Source organism: Sinocyclocheilus grahami, unplaced genomic scaffold (genome assembly GCF_001515645.1).
Source record: "Sinocyclocheilus grahami isolate Dianchi unplaced genomic scaffold, SAMN03320097.WGS_v1.1 scaffold7.1, whole genome shotgun sequence".
Taxonomy (NCBI): Eukaryota; Metazoa; Chordata; class Actinopteri; order Cypriniformes; family Cyprinidae; genus Sinocyclocheilus; species Sinocyclocheilus grahami.
Window position 1 is genome coordinate 1,881,917 of NW_015505186.1, and position 26,344 is coordinate 1,908,260.

Genomic DNA, 26,344 nt, shown 5'->3' on the forward strand with positions numbered 1-26,344 from the left:
TTTTTTATAAACATTCACATGCAAACACAAACATGCTCATAGATCCACCCACACTCACATCCATGAAAACACACAAATACAGAGTTCTACAGCCCCAGAAGGCAAAACTGAGATGTTGCCACGGAGATGGCTTACTTTTAGCATGTAGCTGAATAATAATTGGTGAATTGAAGATGTTTATGACTCCCACATCTCTGAAATACACTTGTTACACTTGCCTCTGGAGAATTCACAAACCCTCTTCAGCCTACAAAAGATCGAGGAGGCCTTGTTTACTAGTTCTCTCACACAGGCTCCTTGCACTCAAAAGTCTCAGAGGATAGTCACATTATTTTTAGGAAATGTTAAATCCTCCCTAAAAGGTTGAGAATGATCGATTGGGACAAAATTGCAGAGGCATTCTGTCACATTACTCTCCATAAACACAAATAATATATAGGCCTATATATATATATTTTTTTTTTTTTTAATTAAGAAATTAACAGCTTGAAACAGGAATTTAACAGACCATATAAGAGACAGGTGAAGTATAAATTTATTTAAAATATTACTAATAAAATCAGACTTTCATCTGCCTAATGTGAAGCACATACACACCTGGTATCAAATTGTACAGCTAACAGCGTCCTCTAGTGGCGTATTTGAGAAAGTGCCATACCTTTACTGAAAAAGCTGTGTATTTGGTATATAGCTTTTGTTTGCAGTTTTCATAAATGGCATAATAAGTAACATATTCATCCATTTTAAATATCTATACCAGGGCTGTAACCACAATAGACATTGAGGAGGACAAGCCCCACCAAAAATTACTAATGGACACATTTCTCTCCTACTATTTGATATTGTTGATGCATCTCTGTATGGAATTTGAATGGATTTTTTTAGGCTGGTCTGCCTCAGCGTTCCAATAACGCTCGTCAATGTCAAAATCGCAACTCTTCCGTGAAAGAATGCGAGGTCAAATGTAAGCAGCTTAACGTAATATTTCATAACGGTTTTACAATAGAATTTCAAGTGTTAAACGATCAACAACAACATTCAGTGATGCAAACTACCCAGGTTTTTGAGTTGAAAAGTGTCATTTAATTATTAATTTTATGTGTATGAATATGACTGGCAAGGAACATTTTGCGTTTTCGACATATCAGGCATACGAATAAGAATGATTGTGTGCAAATTTTAAAACAAAAATACAATTTCTTTAAAAAATGGCACCCCCACCAATGTTAAAGAAGTGGTTAAGACCTTGATCTATACCCTGGACCACAAAAAACAATCATAAGGGTCAATTTTTTTAAATTGAGATTTATACATAACATGAAAGCTGAATAAATAAGCTTTCCATTGATGTATGGTTTGTTAGGATGTGACAATATTTGGCTGAGATACAACTATTTGAAAATTTGGAATCTGAGGGTGCAAAAAAATCAAAATATTGAGAAAATCGCCTTTAAAGTTGTCCAAATGAAGTTTTTAGCAATGCGTATTACTAATCAAAAATTAAGTTTTTATATATTTACAGTAGGAAATTGATAAAATATCTTCATGGAACAGGATCTTTACTTAATATCCTTATGAGTTTTGGCATAAAAGAAAAATCTATCATTTTGACCCATACAATGTATTGTTGGTTATTGCTCCAAATATACCTGTGCTACTTATGACTGGTTTTGTGGTCCGGATTCACATATTTGTTAAAGTGCTGACAAAAAAACAAAACAAAAAAATGAAGAATAACTTTCATAGTAGATTGTTTTTCTACAAAAATATAGTCAAATCCATTAATTCCATTAATCTAAACCATTAATTAAATTTTCTATATACTGTGCCTATTAGTAATATCCAATAATAAAATGATCAGTTTACAACTACAGTTAACTATTTGAGTGCAGTTATGTGTCAAAAACATGATAGGTGAAGTTCTGCTGCTGTGGTTTGCAACGGAAGTTGTAGTTGCCGATTTTCCTTTTATGATACATCAATCCTGCAATGGCAGCCAGGGAAAACAGAAACACACCAACACCAAGCAGAATAAATCCAACAGACTGCAGAATATTTGATGTATCTGTTTGGACTGACGTTTTAAGAAAAAGAAAGAGAAAGAAAGATTTTGTCAGTTGATATTATGTCCTAATATACAGGGTATAGTTATTATATGAGCATTCTTTGCATTAAATAAGAAGTATTTACTTGGACGTATTCTCTTTATGGGTCCAACGGAAGCCTTTGTCACTCCAGCTACGTTAGACGACCTGTATGTCTTCATACAAACCTAATGATTTGCAAAAAGATTATATATATTAAATATTCTTGCATTTCTGTTCACATGCTGTCCATTTAATCTATGCGGAAAAGTAAGGAAAAAAAACAACACAATATATTTAAAAGAAATAAAAATACATCATTTGTAAAAGCTATAACACCACAACTACTTAAATATATATACATAAACTCACAGGTCTGCAGGCGCCGTCCTGAATTTCAACACAGATCTGGATCTGGCAGTGCAGGTAGATGACATAAAGATTTACAACTTTGAATATCCGCACTGATAGCAAAGCTACAGTGTCGTTTCCGTTCTGAAGGACAGTTGTGTATGGGTTTGTCACCAGACACCTGAGGAACAGCGAGAGATATGTGAACACATTACACAGCGGGTATCCAATACAGCACAGTCAGATAGGGACACCTGTGAAAAATCTACTTTTAAAGGGATAGTTCACCCAAAAATGAAAATTCTGTCATTAATTACTCACCCTCATGTCGTTTCAAACCCGTAAGACCTTCGTTCATCTTTGGAACACAAATTAAGATATTTTTGATGGAATCTGAGAGCTGTCTGACCCTGCATAGACAGCAACGCAACTGAAATGTTCCCAAGTCCAGAGACGTAGCAAGGAGATCAGTAAAATAATCCATGTGACATCAGGGGTTCAACCGTAATATTATGAAGCTACGAGAATACTTTTTGTGCACAAAAGAAGGAAAAAAACCGACTTTATTCAACAATTCGTCTCCTTCGCATCACCCTGTAGTGCCATTTTGGAGAATATCAGCTGGACGTAAACAGCGTATGCTGTTCTGTGCATTACGCAGAATCTGTTTCCTACGTTGTTGTGATTTGATTTGAAAGCAAACAACGTATCCATGTGACGCAGCTGACACAGAACAGCATACGTTGTTTTACATCCAGCGGATACTCTCCAAAATGGCGCTACAGGGTGACGCGGAGGAGACGAATTGTTGAATAAAGTCGTTATTTTTGTTTTCTTTTGCGCACAAAAAGTATTCTCGTAGCTTCGTAAAATTACAGTTGAACCCCTGATGTCACATGGATTATTTTACAGATCTCCTTGCTACGTCTCTGAACTTGAGAACATTTCAGTTGTGTTGCTGTCTATGCAGCGCCAGACAGCTCTCAGATTCCATCAAAAATATCTTAATTTGTGTTCCGAAGATGAACGAAGGTCTTGCGGGTTTGAAACGACATGAGGGTGAGTAATTAATGACAGAATTTTCATTTTTGGGTGAACTAACCCTTTAAAAGCTCTAGTCAAATGAAAACAGCCAATGCGAAAATGATATTCCCAGACTGAAAGACATTATTCAGCTGCACCCACCCACTATCCTGAAACAGGTAGTAGGGAGACTCTGATGAGTCGCTGCTGGAAGTGGCCCAGCACTTGTCGATGACAACTTTGATTTGGGAGATAGTAGTGTTGACCCCAACCTCTACAATGATTTCATCATCAGGGGAGAGGGTGAAATTGTCAGGTAAAGGAATCGTCCCATTCAGCAGCCGCACAGTAACCTGGAAACTACCCGATCCTGCCACTGGGTCATTGATCATATCAAAATACCTTCAAAAGACAGGGTTTGTTAGTTGTAATCAAAGTGACAAAATCACCCTGAAATCAAAAGAAAGAATTAGAAAATGATATTTCGCTTAAAGGAAATAAAGCCCATTTTTGGGGGTTTTACATTTTTATAAAATCTCATGTTCATTACCGCAATATGAAAATAAGATGCTACAGTACATTATTTAATTGTGTTCATTTTTATATTTTAAACATAATATTTTTTAAATGATTTAAATAAGTTTAAATAAATTAAAATAAAAAGACTTTATTATAGCAAGTATATCCTAATAATTCATCACATAAAATGCTAATGATTTTATTTATATATATTATTTTTATTATTTGTATTATTCATTTTTATATTTTAAAGGTTTACATTTATTATTTATTTATTGTTTTTATTTTATTATTTCATTTAAGCACATTTTTAAAAAGAAAGAAAATGCTGACACTTGTATTCTAATAAAAATAACCATTGAAGACAATGGCAATAACTCTTAAACTAAACTAAACTAAAAAAAAATAAAACAATTTTGATAGTAAGAATTGGGTGGGAAATTGTCATGAAAATAATGTTACAATGTAAAAAACTTAATGGTCTTTATTTTCTTATATATGCAATATATAATTTCTTCCTTTTTCTTTTAATTTTGGTGAAAAATGTGACCTGCAAATGTGAGATTCATCCACTGAAAGCAAAAGTTTCCACTCCTAATTTAAATAATCTGGTCTCAGTTTGATATCTGAGTTTAGGAAAAATGTGTTTGTTGTTTAATGCACGCTGACATAATTAACACTTTAAATTGAGTCTAGATGTCCTTGACGTGACAAGAGATGGCGTATTGAGTAGGAAACCAAGAGAAAAACAAGTTCCATGGAGACAGTTGCTATGGAAGCACAGTACCCTGAGGGGGCGTATCCCGTGGAGATGAGGATGCCTCTGGGGTAAGAGCAAATGACAGGAACTTCCAGACGCACAGAAGAAACATTGCTCACGCTGTTATATAGAGTCACGTTAGCTAAATTATGGGTGCCGTTCTAAAAGACAAAAAACATTGGTTATGTTATCATACAACACACTACATAGACCTAATTTACAGAGTTTAATGATACTGGAGGACTTACGTGCGCTAGTTTAGTACCACACTTTGCCCAAGATGTACTGAGCCACACATGGGATGCATTTCCCCCGCTGAGACCACATTCTGGTTTACCGAGGTACAGGGAACTCTCTTGGATGTAATGGTTGTGCAAGACGTCTCGCTTTATAACGACTGTTACATACCCCGGGATGCACTCAACAGCTACATAGGAGATCAAATGTGGTGGATTGTTTGATGTCCGATAAGCGGAAGTTGTAGTTCTGACAGAGTTCTGTGTCGTAGGTGCAAGTGTTGTTGTAGGAATGTTGGTCGTCACTGTTGTTGGTCTGTTAGTAGCTGTGGAAGTTGAAGACGTTGTTGTGTTGTGCTGAACATGAGTTGAGCTCGCTGTACTGCTCATAGTTGGGTTCCCAAACATGGTGGTGGAAGATGTTGTAGTGCCCGTGGAATCTGAAGGTTCTTCAGGGTAGTTTGTGGTGGGATGAACGGTCACTATTGTAGGTGAAGCTGTGGCCATGAACAGGAAAAAAAAATACAGATGAGAATATTATAACAGGTATATCCAAGTGAATATTATCTGTTATATTCAAGTATATCCAGCTTTTCAAATGAGGAAAAATGTAAGCCAGGACTTGATTTAGTCCATTGAAAATTGATTGGATTGTTGTTGTTTAACAATTGACCGTTCACAAAGAGCTTGATGGACAGGTGATCTGACCAATCATAGCGCGGAATCCGCCATCTTGCCCGGCAAACAGATCAGACAGGAGAGTAGATCAACTTCGGTGGACTTAAACTTGAAAAATGTAGTGTATTTATGTCTTTCTATGGCTGAAATAAAATACTTGATGTTCATTTATGTTTATTTTGTGCTAAATATGTAAATATGAAATGGGATCAATTCACGTCAGGACACATTAAAGAGCCACAAAACAATATTTATTGTTTGAATTTCTTAAAAAAATGACTAAATTTGAAAGCGGAGACCTTGTTTCATACCAGAAGTAACCTGCTCTGTCTTGTCTGTTGGCACGTTGTTTCCTCTTTGCTCACATGTATTTTTTACTGTGTGATAAAATGGTGTAATGTTAAATAAACCATTTTGTGGCTCTTTAATGTGTTGTGACAGATCACTGTATTTCCTCAGTTTATGCATCACATTAACCAATCGTCTTTTCATATTTAGCCTACTTAAAGTACGAAATAAACATGAATAAACATCAGAAGGTATTTTATTTCAACCTTGGAAAGACGTCAATACACAGAATTATTAATATTTAAGTTTAAGTCCATCAAAGTCTGTCTGATTTGTTTGTTTGTTTTTTCGGACAAAATGGCGGATTCTGCGTTATAATTGGTCAGATCGCCTGTCAATCAAGCTCGAGATGTCTTTGTAAGGGTGAGGGGACGTTAATGCTTTTTATTAAACATTATGAGGGCACATTCTTTTTTAACATAAAAATAAGAAATGTTTCTTTTGATTTCATAGTAGCTTAATCATACTTAAACAATATACTTAAAGAAATACTTTATGTTAAAGTGTGAATTTTATATTCAGGTCTGAAATGGTTTTACGTTTTAAGTTTAACGTTCAGAGACTTTAAGTAAGCCAGTGGAAGATTTATTTCCCAAAAACTGTAACTGTGTCTCTGTGACACTATCAAAATATTTATTTTGTTCGTTTGAGCATCTTGATCTGCCAAGCAACAGCAGGATTGTCTCAACCAATGGCATGAGTTTGGGGCGGGGCTATCTGTTTGTGGCAGAAATCTGTTTAAAAGTCATTACTTTTGAAATTTAGTTTGTTGCCATCAGTGGCACAGAAATTACACATCTAGAAATTACTTTTAAAATAGACAAAGACATAAAGGTGAGTAAATGATGTCCAAACTGTGATTTGTAGTCACTATATCTTTAAAAAACAACTTATATGTATCTGTACGTTATCGACTCCTGTTTGTCTCTTAAAGATGTGTGACAGTCTAATGAAATCTCTACAGTAGCGTTCTCTACAGCGTGTACCTGCACAGCTGCGCCCTGGTCTACTGGGGTTCAAGTCTGTGTATCCAGACCAACAGCCACAGATGTATGAGCCAAAAGTGTTATTACAGTAAGCCCATGGAGAGCAGTCCGCCTCATCCAGAAAACACTCATCTGGATCTATAAACGACATGAGACCAATCACATCTCAAGACAACATGTCACATCATGTTGAAACAGTTCCAACATCAAACTTCATATAACGTGTTGTCATTCATTAACTTCAATTCATTATCTCAAAATGAGGCCTGAAAGAGTAACCAGTACCTGCTATGTGTATACTGTCTACTACATATATGGAGCTGTTCTGAAGAGACCCCATCAGAGCACTGCACACGCTTGACATGTTCAAGTTGCTGCCGGGTTGAAATATGATGGAAAAGTTCACGATTACACTGCCGGATGAAAGGGATGTTATCTGGATGATGACCTGTCCAGAGATGACTAGTGCATGTATCTCTGGAGACAAGGACAAAAGAATCTGGAGACACATTTAAAAGAGAATCAACACATTTCTGAGAGTGATCTTGTTTAAGATAAATCATAGATTATGAAATTAAAACTACATTTGATAAAGAAAATGTAAAGGCTTGCTTATGCAATACACTAGGGTGTTGGGAATGGTTTCTAGGGTGTTACTATGCATTTGCTAAGGCATTTTAGTTGGTTGCTAGATGGTTGCTGATTGGTGTAAGTCATGACCATCACCAAGTCTCTATGATATCAATGCAAAGTCTATGTCTATGGGCAGTAATTTGCTAGAAGATTGGAGCGTGTATGTTACATCATGCCTAAAGTATCTTCTTGATACTGTCACGGGTTGCTACTGTGAGGAGCACGGAGTGAGGAACGAGGAGACCAGGAGTACAAAACAAAGGAGTTTAATTCTTTTTTTCAGGGAATCACACGTAGCACAAGGAGTTGACAAAAACATTCAGACAAGGGAGAACAGAACGGGCTAGAACTAAATAGGGCAGATAACGAGGGGCAGACAGGTGATGGGGATAACTAATAACAAGGAACAGGTGATACTATTAATGGGAAAAGGAACTGGAAGGACCAAATAAGGACAACAGGAACTAAATGGGAACATACACGTGACAGATACATTATTACTCATGTGCTTTGATTAATATTGAATCCATCAAACCTCATTTATGACACTGTCACAGAACTCCTTATATTCATTACTGGCTGGGTCTTTCATGGCCTCTGTATAATTTCTGCCTTTCAAGCGGGCTGTAGCTCCAAGAGACTGTCCATCTAAAAAAAAAAGCACAGTATTTGGTAAGCTAAATGTGAACACATTTAATCATGCTGACACCGTAATATACTGGAATCTAATATACTGGGAATCTATAGTCAGCAGTATTACTATAGACTGAATTTTTTGTAGAAATGCCTAAAATTAAACAATAATTATACATTTAGTACTTAATACTAATTAACCTGCTGTTATACTTGCCTGTTCTCACTTTGATCTCTATGGGGTTTCCCTGTTTACCACAGGCAACTGGAGTGACACGTACAGTATGAAGAACCACAGGACTCAGGTCTGTGAATGTCCAATTATAGCTTTTCACGTTCCAGTTTTGTATCTTATTGCTCCCGTTTAGCAGAACCAGGTGAAAGGTGACCCCAATCTGGATGTTGGTTGTCCATGCCACATGGAAGGATGATGCAGTGACATTATAAGAGAGGATACTGATGATCTCAGGTGTGTAGTCTTAACATGGAAAGAAAAGAAAGAAGTTGGCGAGATATATCACAACACTATTTTCAATGCCAAACTAGATGCTACACATGCAGTGTAAGAAAATTAGGGGTTCATAGAACAACAACAACAACAATAAAATTAAATTAAAAAATAAAGACAAAAGTTTTCAAATTCATTTAAAGGATTCACACTATTTTTGCAATAAGTTATTAATCATTATGATTCAGACTGAAGCAATTTAAACAGAATCATTTACAGTAAACTAATCTGTAAATCAGTTTGACTAATTCATAGCCAAGAACAAACTCCAAAGAATGATTGTCTCATAAATCAGACATTACTGTGCTTTGACTGTACTTTTAAGTCATTAAGACTTTGAATTAGTAAGTAAAGATACAAACTAAAAAGTAAAGAGACAAACCACATGTAGAAGATGTTTGGCTGAAGGAAGAGGTTTCAACAGTGGATGTTGAGAAGGTACTCGTTTGTCCTCCATCAGTTTTATTATCTTAAAGGAAAAGACAGGAGCACCAACAAAGTTCAAAGTGATTCCTGATGAAAAAGTGCATTAATTATCATTTTGAATGGGGATAATCAGAAGTTATTCTAGTGTACCTGGTGGAGAGTGAGTAGTCCCGGATGGGGTGGTGGTGGTTGGTGGTGGTAGAGAGTGCGTAGTCCAGGATGGGGTGGTGGTGGTGGTGGTTGGTGGTGGAGGTTGTGTAGTGACACTGGGGGCTTATTAGAAACAGAACACTTGACTGGATCTTGGTCCTCTCAAAATGATGGGGTTTCATGTGGTTAAGAGAGCATTGTTATCATGAACATCCTTTCTTACCCATGCAAACTGTTCCTGGCTGTGAAGGATTGAGGTCAAGACACCCAGGACGGCAGGTGCATGTATAAGACTCTTCTGTATTCGTGCATTTTGCATGTCGAGAACAACTGTTCAACTGCGGGACTGCACATTCATCCACATCTGTGTAGGAAATAATGATGTATGCATGAGGATGTGGATTTATCAAGATAATGGACGTGCTCAAATGACATTATTACATAAAAGTTATTTTTTTATAAAAAAGACCTCTATAGATCAATGGCTCCCAATTAGTTTAGCTTCAGGATCCAAATTGTACATTAGACATCAAGTAATGTCAATGTAATGTCAAGAAATGTCAAGAAATATGTTCTTAAAATCGAATACTGAAATATATGACATTGGTCTTGGCAAACTGAATCATATGAAATGCTTTCATTTCACAATTACAGAAATCAGACATACCTTGCACCACCAAATTAGTCACCTCCTCAATGATTCCCAGTAGATACAGTTTTGTAGAGATGTCTTCTAGTAAGATAACTTTAGAAGAACAAACCAGCAGTGAGGAAGAAGTTGTGAAGGGCCCTGCTGATTTTGACCAGACATGATGCACAGAAATTTGATCAATTCCCAGAGCACCAGTTACCTACAGAAAGACCCAACAGTTACATCACTGCAGAACATACCCACTGCAGATATACAACATATATGGGCTGTGTTTCACTTAGTGAGCTAACTGGACAGCATATTTGGCATCTTAAAGTTTATAAAGCACATAATGCTGTAGGTGAATTATAAACCGATGATTACAAACCACAGAGTGCAGCAGTCTGGTGTGGTTGAAGAGTCCTTTGTTCATGGTAACTAGCTGATAGGTTGTCTTAACTGTTATTGTCACATTGAAGCACCAGGTTCTGTTGACTTGAGGAAAAATTGGCTTTTTAAACTCATTGTATGTTATTTAACAATGTGCCTGCCTATGAGAATTCAGTATGGGTTTGTGTATACCTGATGGTACTGGGTCTGAGCACTGAGAGATGGGGGAGGTGTTTTCGATCAGGCAGCATTTTTGCCACTGAGGACAATCAATGTCCCAGTTGCACACAGAGCAAGAGGAGTTTGAATTATTACACAGAGACCCTGTCGCTCTTGTTGGGGGACACAGTCCTGGCTTGGATGTGAATTCTGCACTTCTGTTCAAGGCTGAGATAATGACAATATCAATAAAAAAGATTAAAGAAGTCTTAACAGTGGTCAACAATGATGTCAATTTTCATGTAGATTAAGACAATCTGCAGCATCCTACTTTCCAGGGACAATTCTATTTCATATTAATTTGTTTGAAAGTACTCACACAAGGCACAGTAACTCCCAACTTGTTCATAGCCATGGCAACATTTCATGACCTGTTTGGGCTTGTCATACACCTGTGTTCGGTATTCAGTCTTATAAACGGTGACATCACACATTGTCCATGGCAGCCAGCCACCACACGGTTTCCTCTGGGTGTACGAGGTTGGATAGGAGACCACAGAGGAGACCACCTCTGACACAGACTCAGTCATATTACACAGATGATAACCTGACAGAGTCCGGTCATATCCTGAAAATGTAAACAGATTAAAAATTGTCGGAAATAGACAAATTCAATCATCTTATAGTTTGCTCCGCGACAAATGGTACCAAAATAAACCATTCTAAAGTTGTAAAGTGTATGTTTTTTGAAGAACTCTCTTATGCTCACCAAGGCTGAATTTATTTGATCGAATAGTAAAAACAGTAATATGGTGCAAGTATTATTATTATTGCAATGCAATTACAACTGTTTTCTATTTGAATATATTTTAAAATGTACTTTATTCCTATGATGGCAAAGTTGAATTTTCAGCAACATTACTCCAGTCTTCAGTGTCACATGATCCTTCTAATATGCTGACTTGGTGCTCAAGAAGCATTTCATATTATTATCAAAATCGGAAACAGTTGTACTGCTTATTTATATATTTTTGCGAAACCATGATATGTTTTTAGTATTCCTTGAGTAATAAAAATGTATTTGAAACAGAAATCTTTTAAAACACTATAGATGTATTTTCTGTCATTTCATACTGTCATTTCTGACCAATTTAATGTATCCTTGCTGAATTTTTTTTTTCTTAAAAACAAATTTAAAAACAAATCTTATTAACCCCAAAATTTTGAACAGTAGTGAATAATACACATATACAATTATATAACATTTAAAATAGATTTATATTTATAGACTTTTATATGAGATATTTATATTTATAGATTTATAACAGCACTGGAAAGAAAAATCACTAATGATCTCAGAGAAAGTAATGAGATTAAACTGAGTGGAAATAGAAATAGGTATTACATTTTTTCTTCAGACTTCAAAAATCTCCTTAAGAGCTTCAAAGAAAACAATATTGCTCAGGTTTGCCAAGATACCAAAGTATGAAATATCAATATGAACTTGAATTTCTCATCAAACTTCTAACAAGTTGTCCAAATTCATTTTATATACTCTTCCTATATGTCTAATTTTAAATGGTAGAAAAACCATCTGAGATAAATTTGATACTTAAATCAAGCACAATTTGAAAACATAAGCAGATTTTTCCTACCTTCAAATAAAGTGTTGTGCCCCATCCCAAGGCCAAGAAGAGATGTGATTAACCAGGTACCAACAACCCAATGCATTTTCATTTACCAAATACTTGCTTCTTTTTTTGAAAAATCATACTAAGCCATTGTGAATGGAACAGGTTACTCTATGAGCTCCACATACACTGTTGGAAGCAAACCCTTGCTGACACCTGCTCCTGTCCCACCTTTCTCTCCAGACGCCATCGACTCCCTTGAGTCTGTTTTATTTTATCTGCTCAGGTGCTACTAAACCAAAAGTCTCCTGTAACATCAGTGGAAAATCAATGGCATTTTAAAAAGCATTTCACTTTCAGCTACTGTATGGTGTAATATGAGATTTTGACACTTTACCCTTTAGTCGGTGAAACTACTGCAGAGCACGCCACGGAGGCAGCCATCAGCGTCGGCGCCATTGTCGCCATTGTCGCCATGAGAATAAAAATTACAGTAAAATGCTGCTGATTATAAAAAAGAATGACTAAACGTGTTTGAAAGTTGTGTCTTACCAGACATTTTAGTATTAACCAGGTACCAACAACCCAATGCATTTTCATTTACCAAATACTTGCTTCTTTTTTTGAAAAATCATACTAAGCCATTGTGAATGGAACAGGTTACTCTATGAGCTCCACATACACTGTTGGAAGCAAACCCTTGCTGACACCTGCTCCTGTCCCACCTTTCTCTCCAGACGCCATCGACTCCCTTGAGTCTGTTTTATTTTATCTGCTCAGGTGCTACTAAACCAAAAGTCTCCTGTAACATCAGTGGAAAATCAATGGCATTTTAAAAAGCATTTCACTTTCAGCTACTGTATGGTGTAATATGAGATTTTGACACTTTACCCTTTAGTCGGTGTTAGACTGGTAGAGGAAATAAAAGTTCATTTTGAGAGGGTTTTGAGAATAAAAATGACAGTAAAATGCTGCTGATTATAAAAAAGAATGACTAAATGTGTTTGAAAGTTGTGTCTTACCAGACATTTTAGTGACGCCATTAAGTTTTATTTCAGATAACGATGAGAAAAGTCCTTAATGATGTTTTTAAGTGTCACCACAGTACCCTTCAGACCCCTTTGCAAACCTCTTAGCTCACAATAGGCAAAGGTTTTTGCTTCGAGACATTTTCTTTCTGGTGAAAATTGCACTGTGACTGAACCAGCGTAGTTGCACATAATGTTCAGTCTTTGAGAACATACTTCAAGCCATAAATACACCGATACACAGACACGCACCCATACGGACACCAGATTATCAGCACCCAGCCTGGCATTTGGTTAAATCTAGCAGCTAATTAATGTGGTGTGAAAAATAGCCTAATTAAAGAATGTCAGTGTTATGCGCTCACTGAGTGACTAATGTGTCCTCATGCAGAGAGCAGGGGAGCATAATGTACCGTGTGCTGAGTTCAACCAGTTATTTGTCAAAGAATAGACTGAGGGAAAGAAAAAAGTGATAAAGAGGGTTTCCAAACATTTTTGAGTTTTCCAGTTGGATATTTAAATTACAGAGAATTCTGGGCAAAATGTTCATTTGCATCTGTTTGAATTAAAGGGATAGTTCACCAAGAAATAAAAATATGCTGAAAATTGACTCAACCTCAAGCCATCCAGTTTGAGGTTTTTTCTTCATCTGAACAGATTTGGAGAAATTTAGCATTAAGTCACTTGCTCATCAATGTATCCTCTGCAGTGAATGGGTGGCGTCAGAATGAGAGTCCAAAGAGTTGATAAAAACATAAAAATAATCCACATGACTTCAGTCCATCAACTGAAGTCTTGTGAAGTGAAAAGCTGCATGTTTGTAATAAATTCATCATTAAGACAGTTTTAATTTTAAAAGCCCACTGTCCATAAAAAAGTCATCTTGTCTGAATCAGGAGAGAACTCGGCTTAGATTAAGCATAGTTTACAAGCAAAATAAAGGGGTTTTATCAGCTGTTTGGAATTTCATTCTGACGGCACCCATTCACTGCAGAGGATACATTGGTGAGCAAGTGATGTAATGCCAAATTTCTTCAAATCTGTTCGGATGAAGAAACAAAATCATCTTACATCTAGATTGGCCAGTACTTTCAGCAGATTTTCCTTTTTGGGTGAACTAATCCTATCCATTAGTCATGGCCTAATGGATAGAGAGTCAGACTTGTAACCCAAAGATCACAGGTTCGAGTCTCAGGTCTGGCAGGAATTGTAGGTGGGGGGAGTGAATGTACAGTGCTCTCTCCACCTTTAATACCATGACTGAGGTGAGACCCTTGAGCAGGTCACCGGAACCCCAACTGCTCCCCGTGTGCCGCTGCCCACTGCTCCAGGTGTGTGTTCACTGCTGTGTGTGTGCACTTGGATGGGTTAAATGCAGAGCACAAATTCTGAGTATGAGACGCCACACGTCACTTCACTAATAGAACGAAACACTTTTGATTGAATGAATTCTGTATGGCATTACTAGAAATATATATATTAAAATGCCAAGATATTTGAACTACCTCTACTAATCCCAATTAAAGTAAAAAAATAAAAATAAAAAAATCCTGATAGCCCCAGGTTTTTTTCTTGACAATGGGAGCCCTGGATATAAGGCATGTCCAAAAAAAAAAAAAGTGATAATGTTGAAACTTGCCTCATGTAATTTCACTTTGATATGAGTTAACCTGGCTGTTCTACAGGTAAACACAATATAGCTTTCCCTTAGGAAGATATAATGAATACAAAGTCCCATGACTCTGTGACAAACCTTATTAATTAAGCATGTCACTTTAATTAGTTTCAGAGGGGAAAGAACCCAGATCTTCTAGAATGATGTGTAATTATTAGTTAATCAGCATGCATCATATACATAATTTAGCACAGAAATATATCATATAAGCAAATGTAAGCATAATTTAAAAAGAACTACGCAGTGTGATCATTTAGATATGCTGCAACTGAAAATTGCTAAATACAATTCTAAGTGCAGCAACAACTAACTATTTTGATAATGAATGTATATGGTTATCAAATGAAAATAATGTTATACAATTCACCAATATTATGTATTTTAAAAATCACATTGTTAAAACACATTGTCTATACGCTGTGTGCAAAAACAATACTTTTTGTTTTTGTAAACCTATCATTAAATACAGTGGATGAAATAATAAATACTTCCAGGGGGGAAATAACATTGTCTTTAGAAGTACTGATTTCTATATGTAACGTTATACTTAATGACAAAAAGCTTGCTATCTGTTTAACAAGTGTGTGCATACGTGCGAACTCATCTCCACTGTTTATCAGTCCGTCATCCTCCGTGAACGCCCACAGCTTATCCAGCAGCCAATCAGAGAGCAGCACACGTGACGAGCGTTCTTAGCGATGACCTCATCCCTAGAGTGGGATGACGTCAAATACAAGATGGATGGAATCACGACTGCTTCACGCTCAACGCAACTCTGAAACAAAGTCCAGTGTCGGAGCTCCGGGGCATCCAAAGCCACCGAACTAGGGTGAGTTGAAATCGTGAACAACTTTATTTCGTCGTCTAATTGAAGTAGTTGAATGTTGTTTGGGTAAAATCAGCCTTTCCTGACGTAACGCCGAGGAGATTTTCTCGCGCGCTCTCTCTCTCTCTCTCTTTCCTGACAGAAGCGGCTGCTCTCAGTCTGTTGTGCAGGATGCGACGTCTGCGCAGTCGGTGACAGGAGAGGCTGTGTGTGCGCAGACGCGTGTTCTAATCGTTTCATTTCCTATCTTGTGAATAGTCGAGTGAAGAAACGCAACCGCTTGCCTGTATTTTGTGACTTGTTTGCTGATATGGTCACAGTTTGGCAACGGTGATTCAACAAATGGTTTAATTGAAATGGAGCTCGAGATTAAAAGGAAGGAATATGCAGCGAAATCATTTCAGTTGAAATATAAATATACTCACGCCTCGTTTTAATGAGCGAATAGTCTCTCTAGGCAGCGTAAAACCAACTGTAGCTAACGTTAGACATGATGTAATCAGCGGTCGTTGTGCGCGTGCGTAGACGCTGGGTAGGCCCGCTTACTGTATTTTATGATATTTAGCCTATTTGCTAACAGCTTAGCAAAATGTATTAATAAATGAATAGTGTTTGTAGTCAGGCATCTTCGTCAGATTGTTATGTTATGTTATGTTTTTTTTAACACACTATATTGCAGTGGTTGCCAATCAGAGTGCCTCATTATTCAAGACAATATTCAAAGGCTAAATACTAAATATTAATCTGATTTCAGATGTTTCAATAACTGTATGTTTTTTTTTAAAGAAAACAAATTGGATGGAAATGTGTATTTGTTTGAGACAAATGTCAGCTTACATGTTGTGTGCCTATCTAATATATCATTTTATAAGATGATGGTAATACTTTTTATAAGATTTAATTTTAGCATTATTTAATGCATTGGGTATTTTTAAATGTACATCAATGTTAATTTCCACATATATGAATATATTTGTAATATTTCAAGTTGTATAAATAAGTGAATGCACACAATGCACAAACAGTGCATTTATACATTTAGATACAAATACATAAATAAATTATGTAAAAAAAAAAAAAAATTGTAGTTATGTCAGTGTATTGATATTTGTGTACAATATTACCAAGATACTTTTGTAGCTTAATTGAAATCACTGTTGTTATGACTTTTCAATGTCACTAAATTTATATTTTCTTTCACTCCCCTTCAAAGCCAAAATGGAGAGCCTGGGGCACTACTGTAACCCTTCCCATGGTATTTCTCTGCTGGGTGTCCTCAACGAGCAGCGGTTGAAGGGTCAGCTCTGTGATGTTGTATTGTTAGTAGGTGATCAACAATACCAGGCCCATAAAAGCATCCTTGCAGCATGCAGTGAATATTTCCAGTCTGTGTTCTCCAGAAGGGACGCAGAGAACCGCTCCATTGTTCAGCTTGACTTCTGTGAGCCTGATGCATTTGAGATTGTGCTCAACTACATCTACTCCTCATCTCTGTTTGTGGAGAAATGCAGCCTGGCAGCTATACAGGAGTTGGGATATACCCTCGGCATTCCCTTTCTAACCAACATCATGTCTGTAAGACCTCAGGCGTCATACTCTGTGTCAAGGAAACGGATGTCGCTCTCTGAGGAGGAGGATGGCGCTTCTCAAAAGAGAAGTGTTATTGTACATCAAGGTCAAGGTGAGCAGCCTGGCATGGATGTGTTTCAGAGGAAAAGTTCGACTCTTCAGGGAAAACCGTTTAAACAGGCCACAGAGCCACCCTCGCTCACACACGATTTCAGTAATCAGAGCCAATCCTCAGGACACATCAGACCAAATGAAAAAGAGTCCAACAGTACCTCCAACAGCAGAAGCTCATATAAAAACACAGATGATGGCAACTGCAGATCTATCATCTCCTCACCAACATCCATACTGAGACGTCGAACTGAATACCGATCGCAATCTATGAGGCCGCAACTAACATCCTCAGTGTCATTCAGTGAGTCTGTACAGCATGCAAGCCTACAATCAGATCAGACTGACGGCGCCAATGATGGAAGAATGGAAGCATCGCATGATTCCAGACCAGTGGGTGAACATCAAGGTCCACGCAACCAAACTGTAGACCGAAGTGGGCCACTTATTAAAAGTCTGCTGCGCAGATCATTGTCGATGGATAGTCCAGTTCCCGTTTTTTCTCCAGCTCTGGAGCTAAAGGACTCACAAAGTCGAGAACAATCCGTGGTCAAGTTAATTAACACAACAGCAAGGTCGCCATACCCTGAAAATGAGGATCGGGTGTCAAAAGATATGTCACTTCTTCTCAGGTCGAGACAGCGAAATGCATATCAGACGGAGGGAACTCAAACGACTCAACTCCGAATTAAATCGGAGCCCAGCAGTCCTCTTGCTGACCCCTCTGAAATAGTTCGCATTACTGTTGGAGACAACCTGCCGGTAAATTTCAAAGACTTTCAGGCAAACTATGATGAAGGTCCAAGAGGGTACTTCACTCCCTCGATGAAGAGGAAGACTAAGATAGATGGTAGTTATATGCCCTTTAAGAGATCTAGGCCTGTTAATGAGCATCATCTGATGCATCAGGAACGCACATTTGATGAGGTACCTTACAATTCCAACATGGACAAAAGTAATGAGGAACCTGGAGAACTTCGGCCAAACAAAATGTTTAAGTGCTGGAACTGCCTGAAGGTTTTCAGGTCCAATGCAGGTCTGTATCGCCATGTGAACATGTACCACAACCCAGAGAAGCCGTATGCGTGCGACATCTGCCACAAACGCTTTCACACAAACTTCAAAGTCTGGACTCACTGCCAAACCCAACACGGCGTGGTTCAAAATCCTGCACCCTCTTCTAGTTCCTATTCTGTCCTGGATGAGAAGTTTCAGAGGAAGCTAATTGATATAGTACGAGAGCGGGAGATAAAGAAGGCCTTGATTATGAAGCTCCGGAGATCCAAGCAAGGCCTGCAGTCGCAACCCTTCGGCAGGAAAAACAGGCGATCGAGGTCCTACGGATGCCCCTATTGTGGCAAAATGTTTTTCTTTCAATCACACTTAAAACTACATATGAAAGGACACTCCGCTGAGCCGGCTAACCTTGACACGGATGCCGAGAGAGACCTTCAATACAAGCAGCAGCAGTTGACATATCTTGAAGAAAACCAAGATAAGGATGTCTTTTCTTGCCGGCTCTGCAATGAGAAACTGCCCTCTTTGACTGAATTAGAAGACCATGAGAGAGCTTGCAGGTACGCTACCGTCTGCCCATACTGCGGACTTCGATTCTCCAACACAGTCGTCAAGAAAGACCACGAAACTCACTGCAAGTACAAGAAGCTGACCTGTCTTGAGTGTATGCGCACGTTTAAGTCCTCTTTCAGCATATGGCGTCATCAGGTTGAAGTTCACAATCACAATATGATGAGTGTGAAGGAGCAGTTGACTCTCGGTCTCCAGGAGAGCAATCATGACGAATCATCCAATGTTCTCGGAGTTCCTCCTTTTCAGGGGTCGAGACGTGACTCCAGAGAGGAAGGAGTGTACAGTGACTCATCGGTTCCACCCATGTATGATTCTGAAGACTCATGGTCTTATGTCCCAGAGGACTTGAGTGCTCATGGTCAAGGGGAGCTGCAGGTCAAAGAGGAACCTCAAGAGGAAGCAGTATCAGCCAAGGATGGCATGAGCACCGCTTCTGTTGGATCCGAGGAACCGGGTGTTTGGCCTTGTGAGAAGTGTGGGAAGCTTTTCAGTGCCCACAAAGAGCTGGAACGACATCAGGAACTGCTTTGCCACATCAAACCCTTCATCTGCCACATATGTCACAAAGCATTCAGGACCAACTTCCGCCTCTGGAGCCACTACCAGTCCCACATGTCCACACCTGAAGAGCCAGGGATGAGAGACATCGACAGGCTTCAGTCTTCTCCGTCTCCTTCTCCACCTCTCACAATTTCCATCCCAGAGCCTCCAACTTCTCCACTTAAAGCGACCCATTCTGGGGTGGATGCCCCAGAAGAGGAACCCAGAGGCTCCACGTCACCGTCAACTAAACTCAAGAAGCCAGAGCAAGACAAAACAGGCGACGATGAACCTAGGGAACAATCTCACGCCAAGTCCGACAGCGCAGAAAAAACGATCACCCCTCAGGAATCCGACACGCTATTTTACCATGCCCCAACTCTCTCTGCGCTTACTTTTAAACGGCAGTACATGTGCAAATTCTGTCACCGGACATTTAAGACCGCTTTTAGTCTGTGGAGTCACGAGCAGAGCCATATGTAACAGCGCAGATTTGCACATTTGTAGCCCTAACCATTAAAGTTGACTAACTTGGACCTTGTCTCCTTTAAACGGTCACATGATTTACTTTGGGAAACACTTGCAGATGAAACCCAGGGATTTATTAATAGCATTTGATCATACTTATTACACCTTATTTCTATAAACAGTATTCAGACTGTCAGAGTTTCCTGAATGCATCTTGGATTGCATGCCAAGAGTTGCTTAAAACATACATTTGTTTTCGAAAGCATTTCCCTGTATTATTTCGAAGTTCACTTTTCAGTGATCAGGAAAGACTGTTATAAATGAAACTGATTTCTTTCACATTAGTACTTTCTTTGATTTACTGCAAACAAAAAATGAGTGATTACTTTTTTGGATAGTTACGTGGAAGACTTGCGTACACCTCTGTTGTTTTAGTGGCCTTTATGCTGTTATTTAGCACTTTGAAGCAATTCCAAAAAAACATTGCTCTCTATTAAAAGCACAGGCTGGTGTAGAAAGGGCATTAATAGACATTAATTCCCTCTTTACTGGCCTAAAATGATAGCTTTACGTTTATTTATGCCCCATTTAAGTTAAGGAAAAATAAGAAAAAGATGTTCAAATATTTGATTTTTTTTTGTGTGTTAAATTTCCAATTCAGCCCTGCTTATATTGTTAGAGCTATTAATCTTAAATTGTTGCTTTGATCATTTAAGAGAATGAAGATTTACATCTTGATTTAAGATGTGATTGAACCATATAAAACCATACCTTAAGCAGACAGTAATAGATATCAAACTATACAATAAACTTTGTGATCAATTATAGAGGAAAACCTTTATAACTTAATTTCGACATTGCTAGTTAAGATGTATTTTTCATTTTAAGAGTATTCTTTTGATGTGCTTTTGCCAGTTATGTAGACTTACATGGTATTTTTGTTTAGAGGTTGTGGATGATATTCAGTGAATGTATTGAACAAATAGAAGGCTTTATATGTACAAAATAGCAGGTTTGGGGTGATGTTCTTTAAGCAGTTCAGTGTGTGCCTGCAATGTGGATCTCCTAATACTTTTGTTGTACAGGACATGCAGTATATGTGGGAATTACTTCTCATAAATGTGTAGAGATGACGTTTGAGTAGATTTTCACACTGTATCAGTACTGTATCAGTACATTGTGAGCTTTACCATAGTGTAAGCTCAACTTACCAGAACTCAGTACTCAGTGATTAATGAAGTCTTGATGCAATGACGTTGAATGGTTGGACATTCCCAATGTTCAGTGGACCTTTTCTGTGACAGTATGACCCAGAGAAGATCTTTATTCTAAAACATTAAAGCACAAAAACAGTTATCTTATTCCTTGATATTTCTTCCTCATATTTAGCAAGTGTTTGAAATATTAAATCAATTAAGTAAAAAGTCTTCTTCCCTTACATTAGGGGATGTTTGGCTTCACAAGCTTGTGGCCTTTGTTGAGCACAAAATCTAAATATGTTGCTTGCTCTTTGCATTTTCCATCAGCTACTGTCATTTAGTCTATATTTTGATGGATAAAATGGTAACACATTCCTTTTTAACTTATTTCCCCCCAAAGGCATTCATTAATGAATAAGTTGCCTATTACTCAGGAGGATAGAAGTACCTGATTTAGTTTGCATTTACTTTTGACCCCAGTATTACATGACATAATTTGCTTCTTGTTTTGGGTTAAGAATCAGATCAACATGCATCCTGATGATAAAAAGATTATTTCAGGAATTGATAAACTTCTTATTATGGTTCATTGAACGATTGTACGACTTTGAATGAATAGTGATGACAGAACAGAACATTTAATCCTCAAAACACATTTTTATGGTCTTTGTTTGTACAACACATACAAAATTTTCTCTGTTTTATGAAAAGTATATCTTTTTTGGTATTCTTGTGGTATCATTGCAATAACTAATATTTGTAAGCACTTGAATTGTTCTAATGTGGCTTTAAAAACTGTATCAGTTTTTGTGTTAAAGCATTTTCTACTGTTTTCTGTGCTTGCTTTCTAAAATAAATATCAATACTGTGTAATACTGTTGTTTGTGTTCTGATTTGGAGACCATGCAAGTTACAAAATTTACAGATACTTGTATATATTATACATTTTGTTCCTAAAATAAAAACTCAAATGTTGTTTAAAATAAGAATACTTAACTTCGAGAAGAAAAATGGGAGTCCTCACAATTATGCATTACATATTTTTGTTGTTTTTAATTGAATAGACATTAATGTTCTTAATTAGCTTTTGAATTAATGCTTGAAAAGAACACTTACTTGTGGCCTAATGCTGATATTTATCAAATATTTTGCATTTGTTCGAACACTTTTTTCAAGGAAGCTAACACACACGGTCCTTAAATTAATGTTTATCAGGCTAGCAAAAATTCAGACAAACAAATTTCGAACAATATAATTCAGGTAACCTAATTCGATTTTATTAAAAAAAAAAAAAACAGGTTACAATAATATTCTTGCTTGAATTAGCTGATATAAAGATAGTGTATACCATTATTATACAGGGAAAGTGTAAATCCCATTCAGGAACAATGTAATGCGATTTTCTATTTTGACATGATCATCATAAACATCCAAGAAGCATCTGGCTTCAGCTGTTTCACTGTACTTTACAATGCCAGCGTGTCTTTGATCAGCCTCCTCATGGTAGTGCTCACTGACGTGCCCAGAGAATCAGTGATCTGGTACGTGATCTTGTACAGATACGGCTGGACGTCTTTCAAACTCGTATCGAACACATTGTCCACTTCCGACTGCGTGGGCATCTTGGGAAGGTAATCGTGACGGTTGATGACCTCCACGATGTTGATGACTTTCTCGCCGAGCTTCTCGCCAACCTTCTCCCTGCAGATCTGACGCTCCTGTTCGTTGGCCAGGTTCACCACATTCACCTTGATGCTCCAGACCTCCCACGGGATGCATTCGTCTGAAAAGGGCCAGCGTGACTTCTTCTTCTGGTAGAACTCCAAAGAGATCTGACCCATGCCATCACTCCCAGAATTACCAAGAGCATCCTGGGTAGAAATAAGGTTGTGGTTACAAAACGTGTAAGAACATTGCTAGAACTTGCTACATTATTGAAAGGTTTGGGATATAAATTTATTAGGTGAATAATTGTATTATTATTCAGTCTATTATTATATTATTATTATGTGTTTTATTGTTTTTTTTTTTGCTTTTAGTCAGGTATAGTGTAAATACATTTTTTAAATAACTTAATGTTACTTTTGTCCATATAGTGTACGTATATATACTATGTATGTACATATTTGTTTTTCCAGTAATCTTCTGTTATACATAGTTCGCACAAAAAATATTTAAATTAAAGGGGTCATATGATGCGATTTCAAGTTTTCCTTTCTCTTTAGAGTGTTAAAACTCTTGGTGCATAAAGAAGATCTGTAAAGTTGCAAAGACTAAAGTCTCAAATCCAAAGAGATATTCTTTATTCTTTACAATTCTTTATAAAAGAGTCAGCCACGCCTACCTAAAACGGCTTGTTCTAACACGCCCCCACATATCTACGTCACTATGTGGAAACATTAGTATAATGCCACCCAAATGTGCACGCAAAGAAAGAAGGCGTGGTTTCAGGAACAGCAGTAGTGTTGATGCAGCCATGTCAGAGAGACGCTGTGTTTCAGTGCGAAAGCAAAAGCACTTTATTTGGCCTTCCGAAAGTAGATGCAATTAGGAATCATTGGTTAAGATTTATTTACAACAGAACAGCACAACCTAGATGTTCGAATTTGTGCAACGCATTTTATGGACGACATTTTTTTGAACCTAGAAAAGTACAAGGCTGGCTGTGCACAAAGGCTATTTCTAAAAATAAAAAAGGGTAAATTCCGACTGTGCTATGACAATCTGGCGCTTCTGCATGCACTGGGTCAGCTGGCCAATCAGAGCGGACTGCGCTTGTCAAACGAGGGGGGGCTTTGTTGAAAAGGAAGTGTTTGAGAGAGGCGGGGCATAGAGGACCTACAATAATGTACAGTATTTGAAAAATAATGTGTTTTTTGAACATTAAAGCATGTCAACATATTCTGTTACACCAAATACACAAAATAATGATCTTTAAAATAGCATCATATGACCCCTTTAAGTCATTGGTGTTTGGTGATGAATTTTTGGCTCACGGTCTGCATTTAAAGTCACACCTGTGCATTAGACGGGGGTGTCCCAATACTTTTTTGACCATATAATATTTATATATTTCTCTCTCTTTCTCGCTCTCTCTCTCTATATATATATATACACACACGCATAAACAGTGAATTCAGATCTATACATTTTTAAATAAAAGGCTTTATATATAACAGATTATTTTTATGTATTATGTCTTACAGGTGTGCTTAAGTGCATGGTAGAAATATAATACGTAAATAGAAGTTAATTTTTCCTTTGGAGATGTAAAATACTTATCTATCTACTTATTGTTTATTTAATGTCTTTATTTGTGTGCCTTTATCTTTTGGTGCTGGGCGTTATTAACACAAAAGGGGAAAAAATGAAAAGAAAGGAGAATAACCAAAATTGAAGAAGTACTGAGGAAATGAATTGAATGGAAAGGCATAATAAAGTATAAAACGTACCTCCTAACAAAAAGTGTTTAAAGTTAAATGATAAAGTAGGGTAATACCATGATACTTAAAGTTACTTTAAAGAGTATTATGGTACTACCATGGTACAATATCCAAATAGAGCACCTTTATAGTGAAATACAGCCTAATAATCTATTCAAATATATCTCGTATATGAAATAATGTGATCAGAAGTACCTTAAACTCGGCTACCGCTTTCCTGATAACCCTGTCCAGCTCATCAGCAGACACTCGCACGAATGTGAAGTCGATGAAGTCGCAGTCCACGTCTTGAGTTCCCACCGTGCCGATGGAGTACGTGCCCTCTTTCTTATAGTGAAATTTACCTGTGCTGCGGTGCAGGAGGATCGTGTGCAGGACGGCCAGCATGGCCTCCTCCACTTGCCTGCCCTCCACTGACACCTCCAGGACTTCTGATCGACAGTTCATGATGGTCTATAATAAGCTTCTACAGTTATTAAAACCAAACGACTTTAGAATGATATGTTGAACTGAGCTCAGTTGTGTCAAATAGGCACGTATCCAAACACATTCAAGCGCCTCTGCTTCTAAAAAGCGCTGAGCTGCGCCACTTCAGACTGACTGAAACAGCTTACAATAAAATACCGACTTAACAATATATAGTTACGAAGACCAAACGCAATTTAAGCTGCTATAGGGCGTTTATATAACATGTTTACCTTTACGAAATGTCGATGTACATTTTTTTCTTGCAATGGAGTGCTTTTGTTTTGTAAACACACGTCAGAAGTACAGGGCGGGATAAGGGACAGTGCAGTTTGGCGTTGTAATAATCGCAGTGGTTGGTTCACATTCACATCATGTTTTCGAGATAAAATAGCAGGCTCAGTTGTGGAACATTATTAAGTAAGAACCGGACTGAAATTATCGTGCTAGCAAGATTTAATGGCTAAGATTGTATGGTTTTCTTTAGCTAATTTCTGAATTAGTAGCGATATAATATATTTGCTATGTACTTGTGAACATTGTTTTTATTTATTTATTATGATGATATGCATAACATAAACAATACCAAGAGAAATGTATATAATCAACGGCATTTTACAAAGTGAGTTACATTACAATAAATGCAAACAAAAATTAAAGCATATGTAGTATATAAAGTATATAAATAAGTTAAATAATACAATAACGATTATGACAATAGTAAATATTATATGTAATAAAATTATTATGCTAAATTCGTATTGTCCCTATGTATATAATAGTAATAAAATTAAATAATAATAAAAATAACAATAATAAATAGAGCCATTCAATAATTTTGTAGCATGCTTTTTCTTCCTCTATCCCACCCACGGCTCTTAAAATATATATCACTATATCATCTTACCAGTGTTGAGAAGGTTACTTTGGAAATGTAATAGGTTACAGATTACAAGTTACCCTATTTAGAATGTAATAAGTAGTGTAACTATATCAATTACTTTATTAAAGTAGTGTAGCTGATTACATTTGATTACTTTTTGATACTTTTCTCAATTTAAATTTCTATTTGTTTTTTCTAAATTTGTGTAAACTGATAATCATTTTGAAACATTTAAATCAGGCAGGGTTAGGGTTAGGGTTAGTCCTGAAACATTGGTGTCTCAATGCAATTTGAATGCAATTTGGGAAATAAATCAATCATATCTGTATGTGTGTGAAAATATTCAGATGTATCCCCCTTTGCGATCATTAACATTTTCATAAGTAACTGTAATTTAATTA

General features: G+C 37.2%; 3 protein-coding genes across 5 annotated transcripts; 1 reads left to right on the plus strand and 2 right to left on the minus strand.

Moving 5' to 3' along the window:
- Window positions 1-1,698: 1,698 nt before the first annotated feature.
- Window positions 1,699-11,145, minus strand: LOC107589724 (uromodulin-like 1). Its single transcript, XM_016278236.1, has 17 exons — window positions 10,895-11,145; window positions 10,549-10,743; window positions 10,355-10,461; window positions 10,003-10,186; window positions 9,559-9,699; window positions 9,336-9,458; window positions 9,142-9,228; window positions 8,469-8,729; window positions 8,154-8,266; window positions 7,271-7,484; window positions 6,986-7,123; window positions 4,986-5,470; window positions 4,765-4,898; window positions 3,621-3,860; window positions 2,457-2,616; window positions 2,191-2,272; window positions 1,699-2,074 (listed from the first exon to the last, which is right to left on the minus strand). Exons 1-17 carry the CDS (start codon window positions 11,103-11,105, stop codon window positions 1,893-1,895), a joined length of 3,057 nt encoding a protein of 1,018 aa, XP_016133722.1. The 5' UTR covers window positions 11,106-11,145; the 3' UTR covers window positions 1,699-1,892.
- Window positions 11,146-15,348: 4,203 nt separating this feature from the next.
- Window positions 15,349-20,701, plus strand: LOC107588809 (zinc finger and BTB domain-containing protein 21-like). The gene is made up of 2 exons (XM_016277037.1): window positions 15,349-15,678; window positions 16,889-20,701. The coding sequence occupies exon 2, from the start codon at window positions 16,894-16,896 to the stop codon at window positions 19,966-19,968; it is 3,075 nt and encodes a 1,024-aa protein (XP_016132523.1). The 5' UTR covers window positions 15,349-15,678; window positions 16,889-16,893; the 3' UTR covers window positions 19,969-20,701.
- A 1,689-nt stretch (window positions 20,702-22,390) lies between these two features.
- On the minus strand, window positions 22,391-25,368 carry LOC107589731 (autophagy-related protein 101-like). 3 transcript variants are annotated; one of them, XM_016278263.1, is made up of 3 exons: window positions 25,294-25,368; window positions 24,791-25,048; window positions 22,391-23,023 (listed from the first exon to the last, which is right to left on the minus strand). In XM_016278263.1, the coding sequence occupies exons 2-3, from the start codon at window positions 25,040-25,042 to the stop codon at window positions 22,619-22,621; spliced, it is 657 nt and encodes a 218-aa protein (XP_016133749.1). In that variant the 5' UTR covers window positions 25,043-25,048; window positions 25,294-25,368; the 3' UTR covers window positions 22,391-22,618. The 3 variants fall into 3 exon arrangements, with proteins under 3 accessions (XP_016133749.1, XP_016133733.1, XP_016133742.1); XM_016278247.1 differs by having other exon boundaries at window positions 24,791-25,061; window positions 25,294-25,364; XM_016278256.1 differs by having other exon boundaries at window positions 24,791-25,061; window positions 25,300-25,334.
- Window positions 25,369-26,344: the final 976 nt, after the last annotated feature.

Excerpts from the sequence above, each read along its gene's own strand:
- LOC107589731 (XM_016278263.1), bottom strand. The coding sequence starts at position 25,042 with ATGAACTGTCGATCAGAAGTCCTGGAGGTGTCAGTGGAGGGCAGGCAA. Across the intron at positions 23,024-24,790 it reads AAGCGGTAGCCGAGTTTAAG|GATGCTCTTGGTAATTCTGG; the intron begins GTACTTCTGATC and ends ATTTCTACCCAG.
- LOC107588809 (XM_016277037.1), top strand. The coding sequence starts at position 16,894 with ATGGAGAGCCTGGGGCACTACTGTAACCCTTCCCATGGTATTTCTCTG.
- LOC107589724 (XM_016278236.1), bottom strand. The coding sequence starts at position 11,105 with ATGACTGAGTCTGTGTCAGAGGTGGTCTCCTCTGTGGTCTCCTATCCA. Across the intron at positions 5,471-6,985 it reads ACCAGGGCGCAGCTGTGCAG|CTTCACCTACAATAGTGACC; the intron begins GTACACGCTGTA and ends TCATGGCCACAG. Across the intron at positions 4,899-4,985 it reads GTGGTACTAAACTAGCGCAC|AACGGCACCCATAATTTAGC; the intron begins GTAAGTCCTCCA and ends TTTGTCTTTTAG.